This window comes from Berghia stephanieae, chromosome 3, assembly GCF_034508935.2.
Source record: "Berghia stephanieae isolate SIO BIC M18660-M18661 chromosome 3, UCSD_Bste_1.3, whole genome shotgun sequence".
In the NCBI taxonomy this organism is placed as follows: Eukaryota; Metazoa; Mollusca; class Gastropoda; order Nudibranchia; family Aeolidiidae; genus Berghia; species Berghia stephanieae.
The window spans coordinates 62,857,721-62,871,185 of NC_088362.1; the positions used below are offsets into that span (position 1 = coordinate 62,857,721).

The 13,465-nt window shown below is 40.7% G+C and overlaps 1 protein-coding gene across 1 annotated transcript in view; it reads left to right on the plus strand.

Annotated features, from left to right (window-relative positions):
* Positions 1-3,200: 3,200 nt before the first annotated feature.
* Positions 3,201-13,465, plus strand: part of LOC144968167 (uncharacterized) — a 39,386-nt gene continuing 29,121 nt past the window's right edge. The window contains exons 1-2 of the mRNA XM_078906204.1: positions 3,201-4,074; positions 6,492-6,597. Coding sequence (XP_078762330.1) covers positions 3,714-4,074; positions 6,492-6,597 — 467 coding nt within the window. The 5' untranslated portion in view covers positions 3,201-3,713. The remainder of the gene's footprint in view (positions 4,075-6,491; positions 6,598-13,465) is intronic.

Consider the following 13,465-nt stretch of genomic DNA (forward strand, 5'->3'; position numbering starts at 1 on the left):
ACTCAACTTTGTACCATTCAGAACGGGACTTGAACACTGGACCTTCGTCCTATCCGAAGGCGAGTGTCACACGACTAGACCATATAACCACACCGATAATAATACGAGTTTGTTTGGTTTTGTTTTGTTTTGTTTTGGAAGCGGGGGGGGGGGGGGCATCGTGGCTTACCGGTACAGTCTTTGCTTCGTACCCAAAAGGTACTGACGCCTTAGCTTACTTTGCGGCGCTTCACTGCGGCTGACGCCTGGGTTAATTCCAGTCTTCCCTTGGAATAGACCCTAAAGACAAATTTCCCCTTGGGTATGAAAAAAGGAAATTTATTATTTTTAAAAATATATATATTCTTGGTTCTAAATACAGATCTTAGCATCTAAATTACCACAACATATAAAAATCGACTTGATGGTGTTATAAGACATGAAAAAATGTTATGTATTTACTTCATATCAATATGATATTTGGAAGTGATAAAACAATAATGAAAATTTAAATACACTTTTATTACCACATGTACAAAAAAAAATAATTATTCTGTATTATTCTCCACAAGTAAATGATTTTGTTATCATTCATAAATGCTTTGACTTGTTTCATCGGTTGGATTAATTGTAAATTCTAAGTTAATGCATGGGTTATATTGGCAATGTTATAAAACTAAATCTTTGAAATTGAAATATAGATTTATGATAGCATCTCTTCCACCTTGGCAGATTTCGTTGTATTTTTTTTCTTTATAAAAGAACACCTTTTTTTAAAAAAAAAAAGTTAAATTCTGGAGCTTTTATATAGAACAATATCCACTAAACATGCGTGATGCCCCCTGGATAGGACATTAGTCAATCGTCAGATCTATCAAACCTAGCACGTAACACAAAAACATTGGAGCGTTATCAGAATTCTTTTTTAACCCAAAAGACCTTGTGCTTATTTATAGCGCAATATCCACTAAAGGTGCCCAAAGCGTTTTAAGGGGGTCCCTAGAAAACAGCAAACGTAACATTGTAGGACGAAACATTCGGCTGTTCGAGGAAATGACATTTTTCTCCGTTAACAAACGGTCATGTACTCATTTTACACCTCAGTTCGCTGAGAGAATGTGAGTAAAGAGCCTTTTTATAATATAAAGCAGGAATTTAACCCTGAACCTTCCGATCCGGAGACGAATGCCATACCACAAGACCACATAGCCGTACAAATTAGATTACACATGTGACGATTCCCTGGGGAGAGAGAGAGAGAGAGAGAGAGAGAGAGAGAGAGAGAGAGAGAGAGAGAGAGAGAGAGAGAGACTTTCCCTCAGCTAACAAATTGAGTGGTCTACCAGCTGTGCTATTGGGATCACCCTCTCTCGATTAATCTTCAGGAATATCACCTACGGATACCTTCAAGATGAAACGACCATTGCAAGCATGTCGTCATACCTTGTCATTTAACTGTCCATGTAAAATGTCATTTCTCTTGGCAGGCACTCAAAGGGAGATAACACATTTTTTACACGATAATAAATAGGTTTCACACATTTTTTACACGATAAAAAGTTTCAACAGTCGTGACGTCGCTTCCCTCGTAATGACGCACAGTAACTTAGTAACTGGTTCTAAACTATCGGACCAATGGCGGTCGCCCTTATTAAATACTTCTCCGACGAGCATAAAAGTATATCCAGAGGAGAAAATCATTATAAATCTGATCATGTTTTGACTTTTATACATTCTGATCACATGGCAAGTGAAAAGTTAATAACTAAAGGGGCCTAAATGAGTCAATAAAAAGGCCATAGGCCGAAACGTCGAATGTTTTGTGTTGTTCCCTTATTCATGAGTCAGATTTACTCCCTTTATCATTATCGCCAAGTTAAAAGTTCTAGACAGCGTGAAGAACAAAAAGTACCGATTTTCTTTGTTTAGAACCAAGATGCTGGTTGCTGGGCGGACGTGACGTCAGACTAATGAATCCTATAAAGGAACACGATAGTCCAGTGTCATGTCGCATGCAAAACGTTATTCGCTGTTTAATTTAATTTTCGACAAGGTCAACGCTGTACTTGTCAGATACTTATTTGAAACCCGAGGTTGGTGGAATAAATTGAGTAAATATGGGATTCGAACCAAAGATCTACAAATGCGAGGGCGAGTATTATACGAATAGACCGCAAAGCCATGCATTATTCCAATGGTTTATCCCCGAGTGCGTTTAAAGGGAACCAAAAAGTAGTCTTTCAGAGCCGTTAGACCCATGGACCCGGAGTTTATCCCGGTTTCTATAGCGTGAAATCGACAACAGTAATTGCTTGCTATCCTTTGGATAGGACGCTAGTCTTTCTTTCGCAATTCCCGCCAAATCTGACATACTAAGCTACCCATTCACAGCTGGGTGGACAGGGATTGTGGGGGGGGGGGGGGGTCAGAAAGAAATCTTGACTGCACCCGAGATAGATCTCGGTCCCTTTGAGTGTGAAGCCAGTGCTCTACCAACTGAGCTATCGCGGGACCCCTTAAAGGGAACTAAGCTGGAAATAAAAAAGAACAAGAGAACAATTTATTTTAGAATTTCTTCTAGAGTTGGAACTTTTACTTGAGTGAGTGGTACAGTCTTCCAAACATTGTCCAATTGTTGTCTTGTGAAATCATTCACTGATAATACTTTCCTACTCCGGAAATAAAAACACGATTTTAACATTTTGGCCAGAAAAGTCGATCTTCAAATACCGATCGATTTAACTGACCTTCTCTTGTCAGAAACTCTCAAATCTGGGACTTCATCGAAGACTCCAAGAAAGTCCCAGGTTTGATAGATTTTAACAAAATTAGAGATTAAAAGAGATCGATATTTAGATGACAAGTTTTCTGGCCAAAATTGTTTTAAGAATGTGTTTTATCAGAGTAAGACAGTGAAGGTGAAGTAATCTATGCTAGTGCCAAACTGGCGATGATTGCTATCGCTCGATGCGGCCATCGTCACCTGTTATATCTCAGTCTCAAGATGGCCCCTATCAACACTTCAAGAGACTTCAAACTGAAGGAAAACCACGCACCATCTCTCTATTGTACAACAACACAACAATATTAGTATAATGATTGACAGCTTCAACTATTTAAGGCCGTAAAGTAGGCGGGGACTTAAAACAAACTGACCAATCGTAATGGGGATATGAGGCATTTTAATTGCTATTAATATTGATAAGAACAATTCATTCACTATTTCTTGTTGATTCGTTTTGTTAAGACTGGTCATATTATGTCCGTGGGACAACAGATTTTATTATTGGTGATGATTATAACTTGATTAAAGTTAGAGAAAAAAAAATAAACAAGCTTTATATTTGAATAATGACTGTAAAAACCAGTCTTTTAAATCGCATATAGATAGAACGAAGTTGACGTCACTCAGGTTTTTGTTATTGCTTTTTGCCATCCGCATTTATGAGTAATTCTCACTAAACGTTCATGGTTACACATAGTTTTTTGTGTTCGTCCATTTCATTATATTTCCTGATGGCAATGTTGTGAGTTTCTAAGCTTAGCGCATACTATCTATACAATCCCATAATGTGATGTTTATACAGATTCTCATATTTTTAGAATGGAGTTCTATGAAATTAACGAGGGATTCATTTGAGCTGATGTGACAGTTTTAATTAAATAATTCTTACAAACAAAATTTAATTGTTTGCGGTCTGTTTATCCCTCTTGGTGTTGTGGTTGTTGCAAAAATGACCCTCAGCTCACGGGCAAAAGCTTTTTCTGTTGACTGTCTCCTGCACTCACCATCATCGTTCTTGGAGACATCAGAGACAGACAGCCCAGGGAGATTCTCACAAATTGGAATACTCGAGAATTCACTCAGGAAGGCAGATCGTGAACTCACGCGTGAGAAGGAGAGCTCGGGGGGTTCGTCTTTAGAGGAAGGTCGCGTGCAACAGGAGAGAGATGACAGACCGGATAAGGATAATGTTTCATCAGTGGATACCGCCAAGGTGCCGGAGTCATCTGTAGACGCTGTGCCTGTGACGTCATGTTTCTGTCATGGAGAAATGTCATTTTGTATGCATGCTGGAGTCATACATGTGACAGGTACGTCGTGTTTGGATTCTAAAAAAATGACTTTTGGTGTTGAAGAAAAATGTCGGGTGACATGCATATGATATGTATTCAATTATTAGTTATCTGTCTCCATGGTTACAATGTCTGTTGTCATCAAAATTGACATTATTATTATTATCATTCTCATCATCATCATCTTCATCATCATTAATAATAATAATAGTAGTAGTAGTTGTAGTAGTAGTAGTAGTAGTAGTAGTAGTAGTAGTAGTAGTAGTAGTAGTAGTAGTAGTAGTAGAAGTAGTAGTAGTAGTAGTAGTAGTAGTAGTAAGTAGTAGTAGTAGTAGTAGTAGTAGTAGTAGTAGTAGTAGTAGTAGTAGTATAGTAGTAGTAGTAGTAGTAGTAGTAGTACAGTGTATCATTATTGTCATTATTACTATTATCTATTTTATTATTATTATTATTATTATTATTATTATTATTATTATTATTATTATTATTATTATTATTATTATTATTATTATTATTATCATATTATTATATCATCTCATCTATTCATCATCATTATTATCTTTATCATTATATTTTCATTATCATTATTATCATTTTTATTATTATTATTATTAATTATTATTTATTATTATTATTATTATTATTATTATTATTATTATTATTATTATTATTATTATTATTATTATTATTATTATTATTATTATTATTTATTTATTAATTAATTAATTATTGTTATTATCATTATTATTATCATCATCATTATCATTATTATTATTATTATTATTATTATTATTATTATTATTATTATTATTATTATTATTATTATTATTATTATTATTATCATTATTTTTTTTAATTATTTATTATTATTATTTTTATTATTATTATTATTATTATTATTATTATTATTATTATTATTATTATTATTATTATTATTATTATTATTCCTTATTTGAGCGTGAAAATTGGAATTTTTTACTGGAATTGAATGGGTGCACTATCATTTTCCATCAAAATATAATAAAAAATGGTACCTAGGTTTTTTCTTATTGCACACCATGTAATAAAGATACCGATCTAGATAATCGTGTATAAAAGGTGCCAGACAAAGCAAGAAAAAAATACAAGACAAAAAACCATCCCAAAAAATCAGTCGAAACTCAGACCGTCTAACGTGCCACCATTACACCATTGAGGCTCCCAGCAGCTGGGACAATTTTAATACCTATATTCTTCACAAGGATACGCGTTTTTACGCAGTGAACCCTCGCTTGCATCAAACAACACATACATTGGACACGACGGGACGAGGAGGAAGATATTATTTGAGTTGCTCCATTTTTTTTTTGTTTCGAAAATATCAAATTAAGAAATTAGATAGGAGGGAGCAGGCACCGGTTTAAGATAAAGATCTGAGCAAGAGTGTATAAAAATTGCCGGGCAAAGCAAGACAGAAAAATACAAGAAAAAATATACATTCCCCAAAAATCTCAATTAAAGATACCGATTTCTGACTTGCGGTCCAACTCTGATCATTCAGAGGGGTGTTTTAGATTTGAAATTCAACGATATGATTTTGAAATTTTAGTGAGTCATTGCAGACTTTAACGATGCGCCTTTTGTTCAGGCAGTACCTCTCGTTTTAATGGAAAATAATAATAATAATAATAATAATAATAATAATAATACTGATGATGATGATGATGACGATGATGATAATAATAATAATGCTGAAAACTTATATAGCGCTATAACTCTGAGACACCGGACTCTAAGCGCTTAAATTACAAATTACTTTGGCTAAAACTTACTCATTCACACACACACACATACACACACCCAAACACACACAACACAACACAAACAAGACGCCTATCTTGTTTCTTATATCATCTGCTAAAATCAAAACAGATATGATGTTTTAAGCGAACGTTTAAAAATAGACAAAGATTCTTTTTCACGAATGCTCTGTGGTAAGGCATTCCAAACTGAGGGTCCGAAATGAGGAGAAAAGGATCTCATTCCAACATTTATAATCAAAATATGTGTCAGTGCATGACATAATCAGTCGGAAGATGAAAATTTTGGATTTGCATTTTTTTTTTCATTTTCTAAAAGAATGTGCTCACCAGAGCATTTTAATCTTTAGTTGAAGTTAATCAGGTGATTTTTCATGAAGTTATGGTCAGATGTATGAGAAAGATATCCAGCAATTTTTCTCAAATGTCATACTTTTTCAACTTGACTTGCTTAAAAAATATTTAGAAGTGAAATTAAGCTTTTGTACTTCCCGAAGATGTACAAAAAGGGTTGATCTGATCATTTATGACAAGAACTCATTTTGAATAAAAATTGACCTTCTAGCTAAACTTAGTTCAAACCTTTTCACCGTCCGACTGATTATGTTTGTAACATATTTTCTATTTCATGACAAGATCGCAATGGGTCTGGATCAGCCATCAGTGCAGAACTTCTCCATTCTGATCTGTGGTTCAAATTCCATCGACTTGGCACCGAGATGATTATCACTAAATCGGGAAGGTGAGTAGTTCACATATTATTATTATTATTATTATTATTATTATTATTATCATTATTATTATCATTATTGTTATTATTATTATTATTGTAGTACCAACCGCAGTACATAAAATAACTGACAGGGAAGACGCTCCTTGGTTGCCAATCATCAAGTAATTATTTATTCAAGCATTTCAAATCATAATATATCACAGACTTAGTAATATTAAACATGCAGTATAGAAATATACATAAACAGAAATATACGTTATGTAATATAACGTCAATGCACAAGTGTAGTTAACTAATGATACGAATGTAATGTATTCTATTGATATATTCAATTGTGACATTATTTAGAAATACACTAAATGTAATTAAGTGTATTATTCATGGAAGTAAATTATAAGTTATTGCAAAGGGCAATAACTCAATAATAACAATACACCATAACACCTCCCTTCTAGCCTGAAGGATACTGAAGGTTTAACCATCGAAATATTAACATAGACACACATGATGTAACAGTCCGCTTAAAACACTATTTCAAAGTTAATTTGAAATTCTATGTTACACATCCAGAAGATCGCCGTTGCGATTAACATTTAAAAGTCCGTACGAACAATACTATTTCAAATGTCCGGCGATCACATACACTATATCAAGTCCATTTGACAGTCCATGCACTGGAATAATCTGTTACAAGAACGTGAGTCTCGTTGTCACAATTATAATATAACCACTATGTTAACTACTGTGGCGTGTGCGCAGTTGGTCGACGTGTCTTCTCAAAGTAGGACCATCCGGCACGATTTTCACATCGAACATTCGGTTTCCAATCACTGATGCTACAATCGCTGGCACCCACTTGTCCCTACGCCCCCTCTGAAAAGACAGGGCATAGCACTGGCTGTTCACTGTGAACTTAGTTTTCCTAGACGAGCGAAGATTTACACGGCTGTGAGGCAGGAGCACATCTATCTTCGCCCGTATCTGTCGACCAATCAGAAGTTCGCTTGGGCTATAGCCACTGCACAGGGGAGTTCTCCGGTACTGGATCAAGAACTCGTGTAAGGCCTCACTGGTACTGAGGCTGGACTTCCTTAGCGACTTTTTAAATGACTGTACCAGTCTCTCAGCTGCACCGTTGGTCTCTGGATGATACGGGGCTCCTTGTAGGTGTTGAATACCCCGGCTCTCACAGAAACTGGCAAACTCAGCTGACGAGAAGCACTGCGCATTATCAGTGACGATGGTATGCGGGTAGCCAACATGCGCAAAATCCTCGTCCAGCTTTTGAACTGTCGCCTTCGTGGTGATGGATGTCATCTGGTGGACACACGGATATTTGGAGTATGCATCCACCATCACGAGCCAGTTGTGTCCTTTGAAATTCACGGCATGGTCGATATGGACACGTTCCCATGATTTGTCGGGCATAATCCATGGATGTACCGGCTGTCTTGGAGGCATGTTTTGGTTCTCAGCACACGACATGCATCCTCTGGTGGTGTTGACAATCGCTGTGTCGATTCCAGGCCAGTATACAGCTGTTCTGGCTAGCTGTTTCATTCGTTGCATTCCAAAATGGCCCAGATGTAGTATTTGAAGAATGCGTTCTTGAAGCTTCTTCGGAACCACCACACGATCACCATAGAACAAGCAACCATTCGATGAAGTTAGGAAGTCTTTGATTTTGTTGAACGACCCAACTGACCAGGACTCTTGTTTGTTGGGTGTCATTTTCTTTGGCCATCCTTCTTCCAAGTATTTGAAGACAGCCGATAGCACTGGATCTTCCTGGGATTCTTTAGTCAGCTCATCAGGGTGAGAGGGAGATACCATCTGAATGGCGCAGATTGTTGACGAATCATCTCCGATCTCTCGTTTGTCGAATATTTGGTCAGGTCCTGATGGCAAACGACTCAAGGCGTCGGCATTTCCGTGGTCCGACGTCTTCCGGAACTCGATTTTGTAATCGTACTGGCTCAAGGTAAGTGCCCATCTTGCCAGTCTGTTTGCTGCCAGTGCTGGAATCGGCTTTGATGGTCCAAACAGAGAGATCAGCGGCTTGTGGTCTGTCACCAAAATGAATCTTCGGCCGTATAAGAATTGGTGAAATTTGCTCAAGGCAAAGATGATGGCCAATGCTTCTCTCTGTATTTGGCTGTATTTCCGCTGACAGGCGGTCATCGTCTTCGATGCGTTGGCGATAGGTCGTTCACTGCCATCGGAGTAACGGTGAAACAGGACAGCTCCAATGCCAACTTCTGATGCGTCACACGAGATTCCAACTTCCAACGATGGGTCGAAATGTGCAAGTACGGTATCGGATTGAAGCATTTCCTTGATCTTCCGGAAGGCTGACTGTTCTTCCGGTCCCCATTTCCATCTCACGTTTTTCTTCGTCAGACGATATAGCGGCTCTAGTGTTGTAGAGATATTGGGCAAGAACTTGCTGTAAAATTGCACTTGCCCAAGGAAAGATCTGAGGTTGGAAACATTCTTTGGAGCTGGCATGTTTTGAATGGCATCTGCTTTTGGACCTTTCGAGACGTCATCTCTAGACAAGTAGTGTCCAAGGTATTCCACCCGTGGTTGGGCAAAGGCACATTTCTCGAGTTTGCATCGAAGGCCCGAGGCTTGCAGACGTTGAAATAGGCCTCTAAGGTTACGTAGATGCTGTTCAGCGTTGTCTCCACTGACGAGTATGTCGTCCAAGTAAGCAGCAACGCCCGGCAGATCTTGGATTAATCTGTCAACAATCTCTTGGAAGTAACCAGGAGCCGACTTAATTCCAAACGGTAGACGCTTCTGCAGTAAAACGCCTTTGTTTGTGCTGAGGGCAAGTCTCTTCTGCGACTCTGGTCCAAGACAGATCTGGTTGTAGGCATCTGCGAGGTCGATTTTTGTAAATCCATAGCCACGTCCAAGCTTTCTCATCAGATCCTCAGGTGTAGGCATGGGATGGCGATGCGGTTCCAACTGAGGATTCACGGTCACGGAGTAATCTCCACAGACCCTGATGCTAGGTCTGTTTTGTCCAGGAGCAGTCTTCTTCTTTATTGGTACGACAGGAGTACCATAATCGTTGAACTTGGTCAACTGCCAAACGCCTTTCGGGATGCCAGCTTGTAGCGCTTGGTCCAAGTCTTCCTGGATTGCAATGGGTACTGCCCGAGGACGGTGAAAAACTGGAGTAGCGTCTGGTTTGAACTTCACTTCCAGTTCAAAGTCTTTAAAGGTTCCCAACTCCTGTTTGAAGAGGTCTGGGAACTCAGAGCAAAGCTGTTTCAATGCCGACTGAAGTGACCAATCAGGTTTATTGTCGCTCGTCACTGTGTTTACAATCTCTCTGCCGTTGGAATGAATGAGGGCATCCACCGACAGTCCAAGATCTTTAATCGTTGTACGTCCAAGGAGATTCAGATCCAAAGTTGTCACGACAAATTTTTGTCTAATCACGCCCTCGGGTTCCGGAAATGTTGAGGTCGACAGGCTGGCAACGCCAATCACTGGAAGATCTGCGTTGGAAGCACAACGGTATTTGCACGTAGGTGGTGACAGTGCAGGCCGTCGCAACTTCTTCCAGGTCTTTTCCGAAATGATGCTGTCTCTGGAACCAGTGTCAACCTCGAAAACGACTGACACATCGTTCAAGTAGCAGGTCTTCCACAAAGGTCGGGCCGCATTCCAATTGACCTTTGTCACCGTCTTTACTCGTTGATGTTGACTTCTCTTCCGACAGGCAGACTTTATGTGGCCCTTAATGCCGCAGTGGTGGCAAAGGGCTTCCTTGAATCGGCAGGCATCACTCGAGTGGTTCCCGAGGCACCGGTAGCATCGGGTTTTCTGGTTCCTGTTCTCCGTTGATTTTGATTGGCGGTTGATCTTTGGAGACGGTTTGTTATTCGCCGTGGGCAGTTTATGAGCCGGATTACGATTGGGCTGGAACTTAAACACATCGGCATTTGATGTGCCGACCGTCTCTCTGGCAACTTTTCCAGCCTCCTCCACTTCTGCGGCGATCTGAATGGCTCGATTGAACGTCAGCTCGTCGTCTTTTACTTTAAACAAGGCTTTGACGATAGCCTCGCTGTTGATCGAGCAAACGAATCGAGTCCTCATTGCCTCGTCCAACGGGTCCTTGATTGAGTCAAAATCACATGTAGCTGCCTCTTGCCGAATTCTCGCAGCTAACTCGTGGGCAGTCTCTCCTGGCTTCCTTTCTGTTCGTGTCCAGAATTTGAAACGCTCCCGAACAACGAATCTTTTGGGGTTGAAATGGTCAACCATGTGCTGCTCGATCTCATCCATCGATAATTCGTTGACGTCCTTGGGAGGAACGCTCTGTGAAGCCAGGTTTGCCAGCAGCTTGAAGATGGCACACGATTGGTTGGTGAGAAAAATCTCCGCAATCCTGTCCGATGGAATAGAGTTGGCCTTTACGAACGTCTGGAAACGTGACCAATAGTCCGTCCACAGCTCTGCGTTTGAATCAAACTCGCAGAACCTGGTGTTGGTCACTGACGACTTGGGACGATCCATCACCAAGGCCATTAACGTTTCCATCTGTTGACGCTGCAACTCCATCTGCTGTTGTTGTTGGGCCATCTGATCACGCAATAGCCCAATGAGCTCCTCGTTGGTCCATGCTGCTCGTGTAGTCATGACGATACGTCCAAAGCAGCCAATGAACGATCAGCAGGCCGATACGTCGCTCCGCTAGTTGGTTTTCCGTGCTGTCCGATACAGCAAAAAGTAGGTCAACCGTTTGACCCAGTTCCTCCTCGCACGTCCGACACGGCAAGGCAGGCTTGTCCTGATGAAAACGTCCAAAACTAGCCAATGGACGGTCAGTAGGTCGATACGTCCGACTCCGCTGGTTGGTTTTCCGTGCTGTCCGATACAGCAAGAAGTACGTCACCCGTCCGACACGGCAGGTACTCCTCGCACGTCTGTCACGACAGGAAATCACGTCCTGATGATTCTTCCACGTCTGTCACGACTGACAGTCACGTCCTGATGATTCTTCCACGTCTGTCACGACTGACAGTCACGTCCTGATGATTCTTCCACGTCTGTCACGACTGACAGTCACGTCCTGATGATTCTTCCACGGCTGTCACGACTGACAGTCACGTCCTGATGATTCTTCCACGTCTGTCACGACTGACAGTCACGTCCTGATGATTCTTCCACGTCTGTCACGACTGACAGTCACGTCCTGATGATTCTTCCACGGCTGTCACGACTGACAGTCATGTCCTGATGATTCTTCCACGGCTGTCACGACTGACAGTCACGTCCTGATGATTCTTCTAAAATAGCCAATGGACGGTCTTCCCTCTCAGCAAGTCGAAACGTCGCTGTACATACACGTCCGACTCCGCTGGTAAGTTGTCCTTGCTGTCCGATACAGCAAGATAAGTAGGTCACGGCAGGTTCTCCTCGCTCGTCTGGCACGGCGAGGCAGGTAGGTCCCTGCTCGTCTGGCAGGAAGGCAGGCAGTCCCCCTGCTCGTCTGGCACGGCAAGGCAGGCAGGTCCCCCTCTTCGCCTCAGAGTCTGGCACGGCAAGGCAGGTAGGTCCCCCTCGCTCGTCTGGCACGGCAAGGCAGGCAGGTCCCCCTCGCTCGTCTGGCACTGCAAGGCTCGTCCTTCTTCGTCCGGAGGCAGACCAGGGCAAGGCTCGTCCTTCTTCGTCCGGAGGTAGGGCAGGGCTCGTCCTTCTTCGTCCGGAGGCAGGCCAGGGCAAGGTCGTCCTCTTCGTCCGGAGGTAGGGCAGGGCAAGGCTCGTCCTTCTTCGTCCGGAGGCAGGCCAGGGCAAGGCTCGTCCTTCTTCGTCCGGAGGTAGGGCAGGGCTGTCCCCTTCGTGGGTTGGCAGTCCTTAAAAGGACTGTGATTTCATGTGACCCACAGCTGGAATCCTCGTCGCCACTGTTATGTACCAACCGCAGTACATAAAATAACTGACAGGGAAGACGCTCCTTGGTTGCCAATCATCAAGTAATTATTTATTCAAGCATTTTAAATCATAATATATCACAGACTTAGTAATATTAAACATGCAGTATAGAAATATACATAAACAGAAATATACGTTATTATTATTATTATTATTATATTATTATTATTATTATTATTATTATTATATTATTATTATTATTATTATTATTATGTTATTATCATATTATTATTATTATATTATTATTATTATTATTATTATTATTATTTTTATATTATTATTATTAAATTATTATTATTATTATTATTCACTCACTCACTATAGTAATGTAATATTGAAGAATTCTGGTTAATGTAAATATTGCTGCAGTGTTTCATTCATCCTGTTTTGTTGATAAAAGGGAAACGCGAAACTACAGTGTTTCATTATCATCTTGTTTTGTTGGTAAAGGGGAAACCCGAAACGTCCATTTTATCTGTTTTCGTATATTAAATTGAAGCTTTCATTCAATGTCGCATGGTTATTTATAATAATATTGGGGCAGGGAGGCTCAGCGGTATCGTCCTTGCTTCGTACCCGAAAGGTACCGAGTTCGACCACCCGCCGCGCTGTTTGGCCTTGAGCAAGTCACCTAGCCTGAACACACTTTGCGGCGCTGCACTGCGGCTGACACCAAGGTTGTTCCAGTCTTTCATGGGAATGGATCCTAACAAAACATTTCTCCGTAGGGATGAATAAAGGGACTTTACATCATTATTTTTTTTTTAAATTCCCTTTATTCATTCCATAGTGGAAATTTGTCTCTTAGGTCTATTCCGAGGGAAGACACAGGCGTCAGCCGCATTGCAGCGCCGCACATTGAGCTAGGGCAAGGTGACTTGCTCAAGGCCACACAGAGCAGCGGCGAGTGATTGAACTCTGT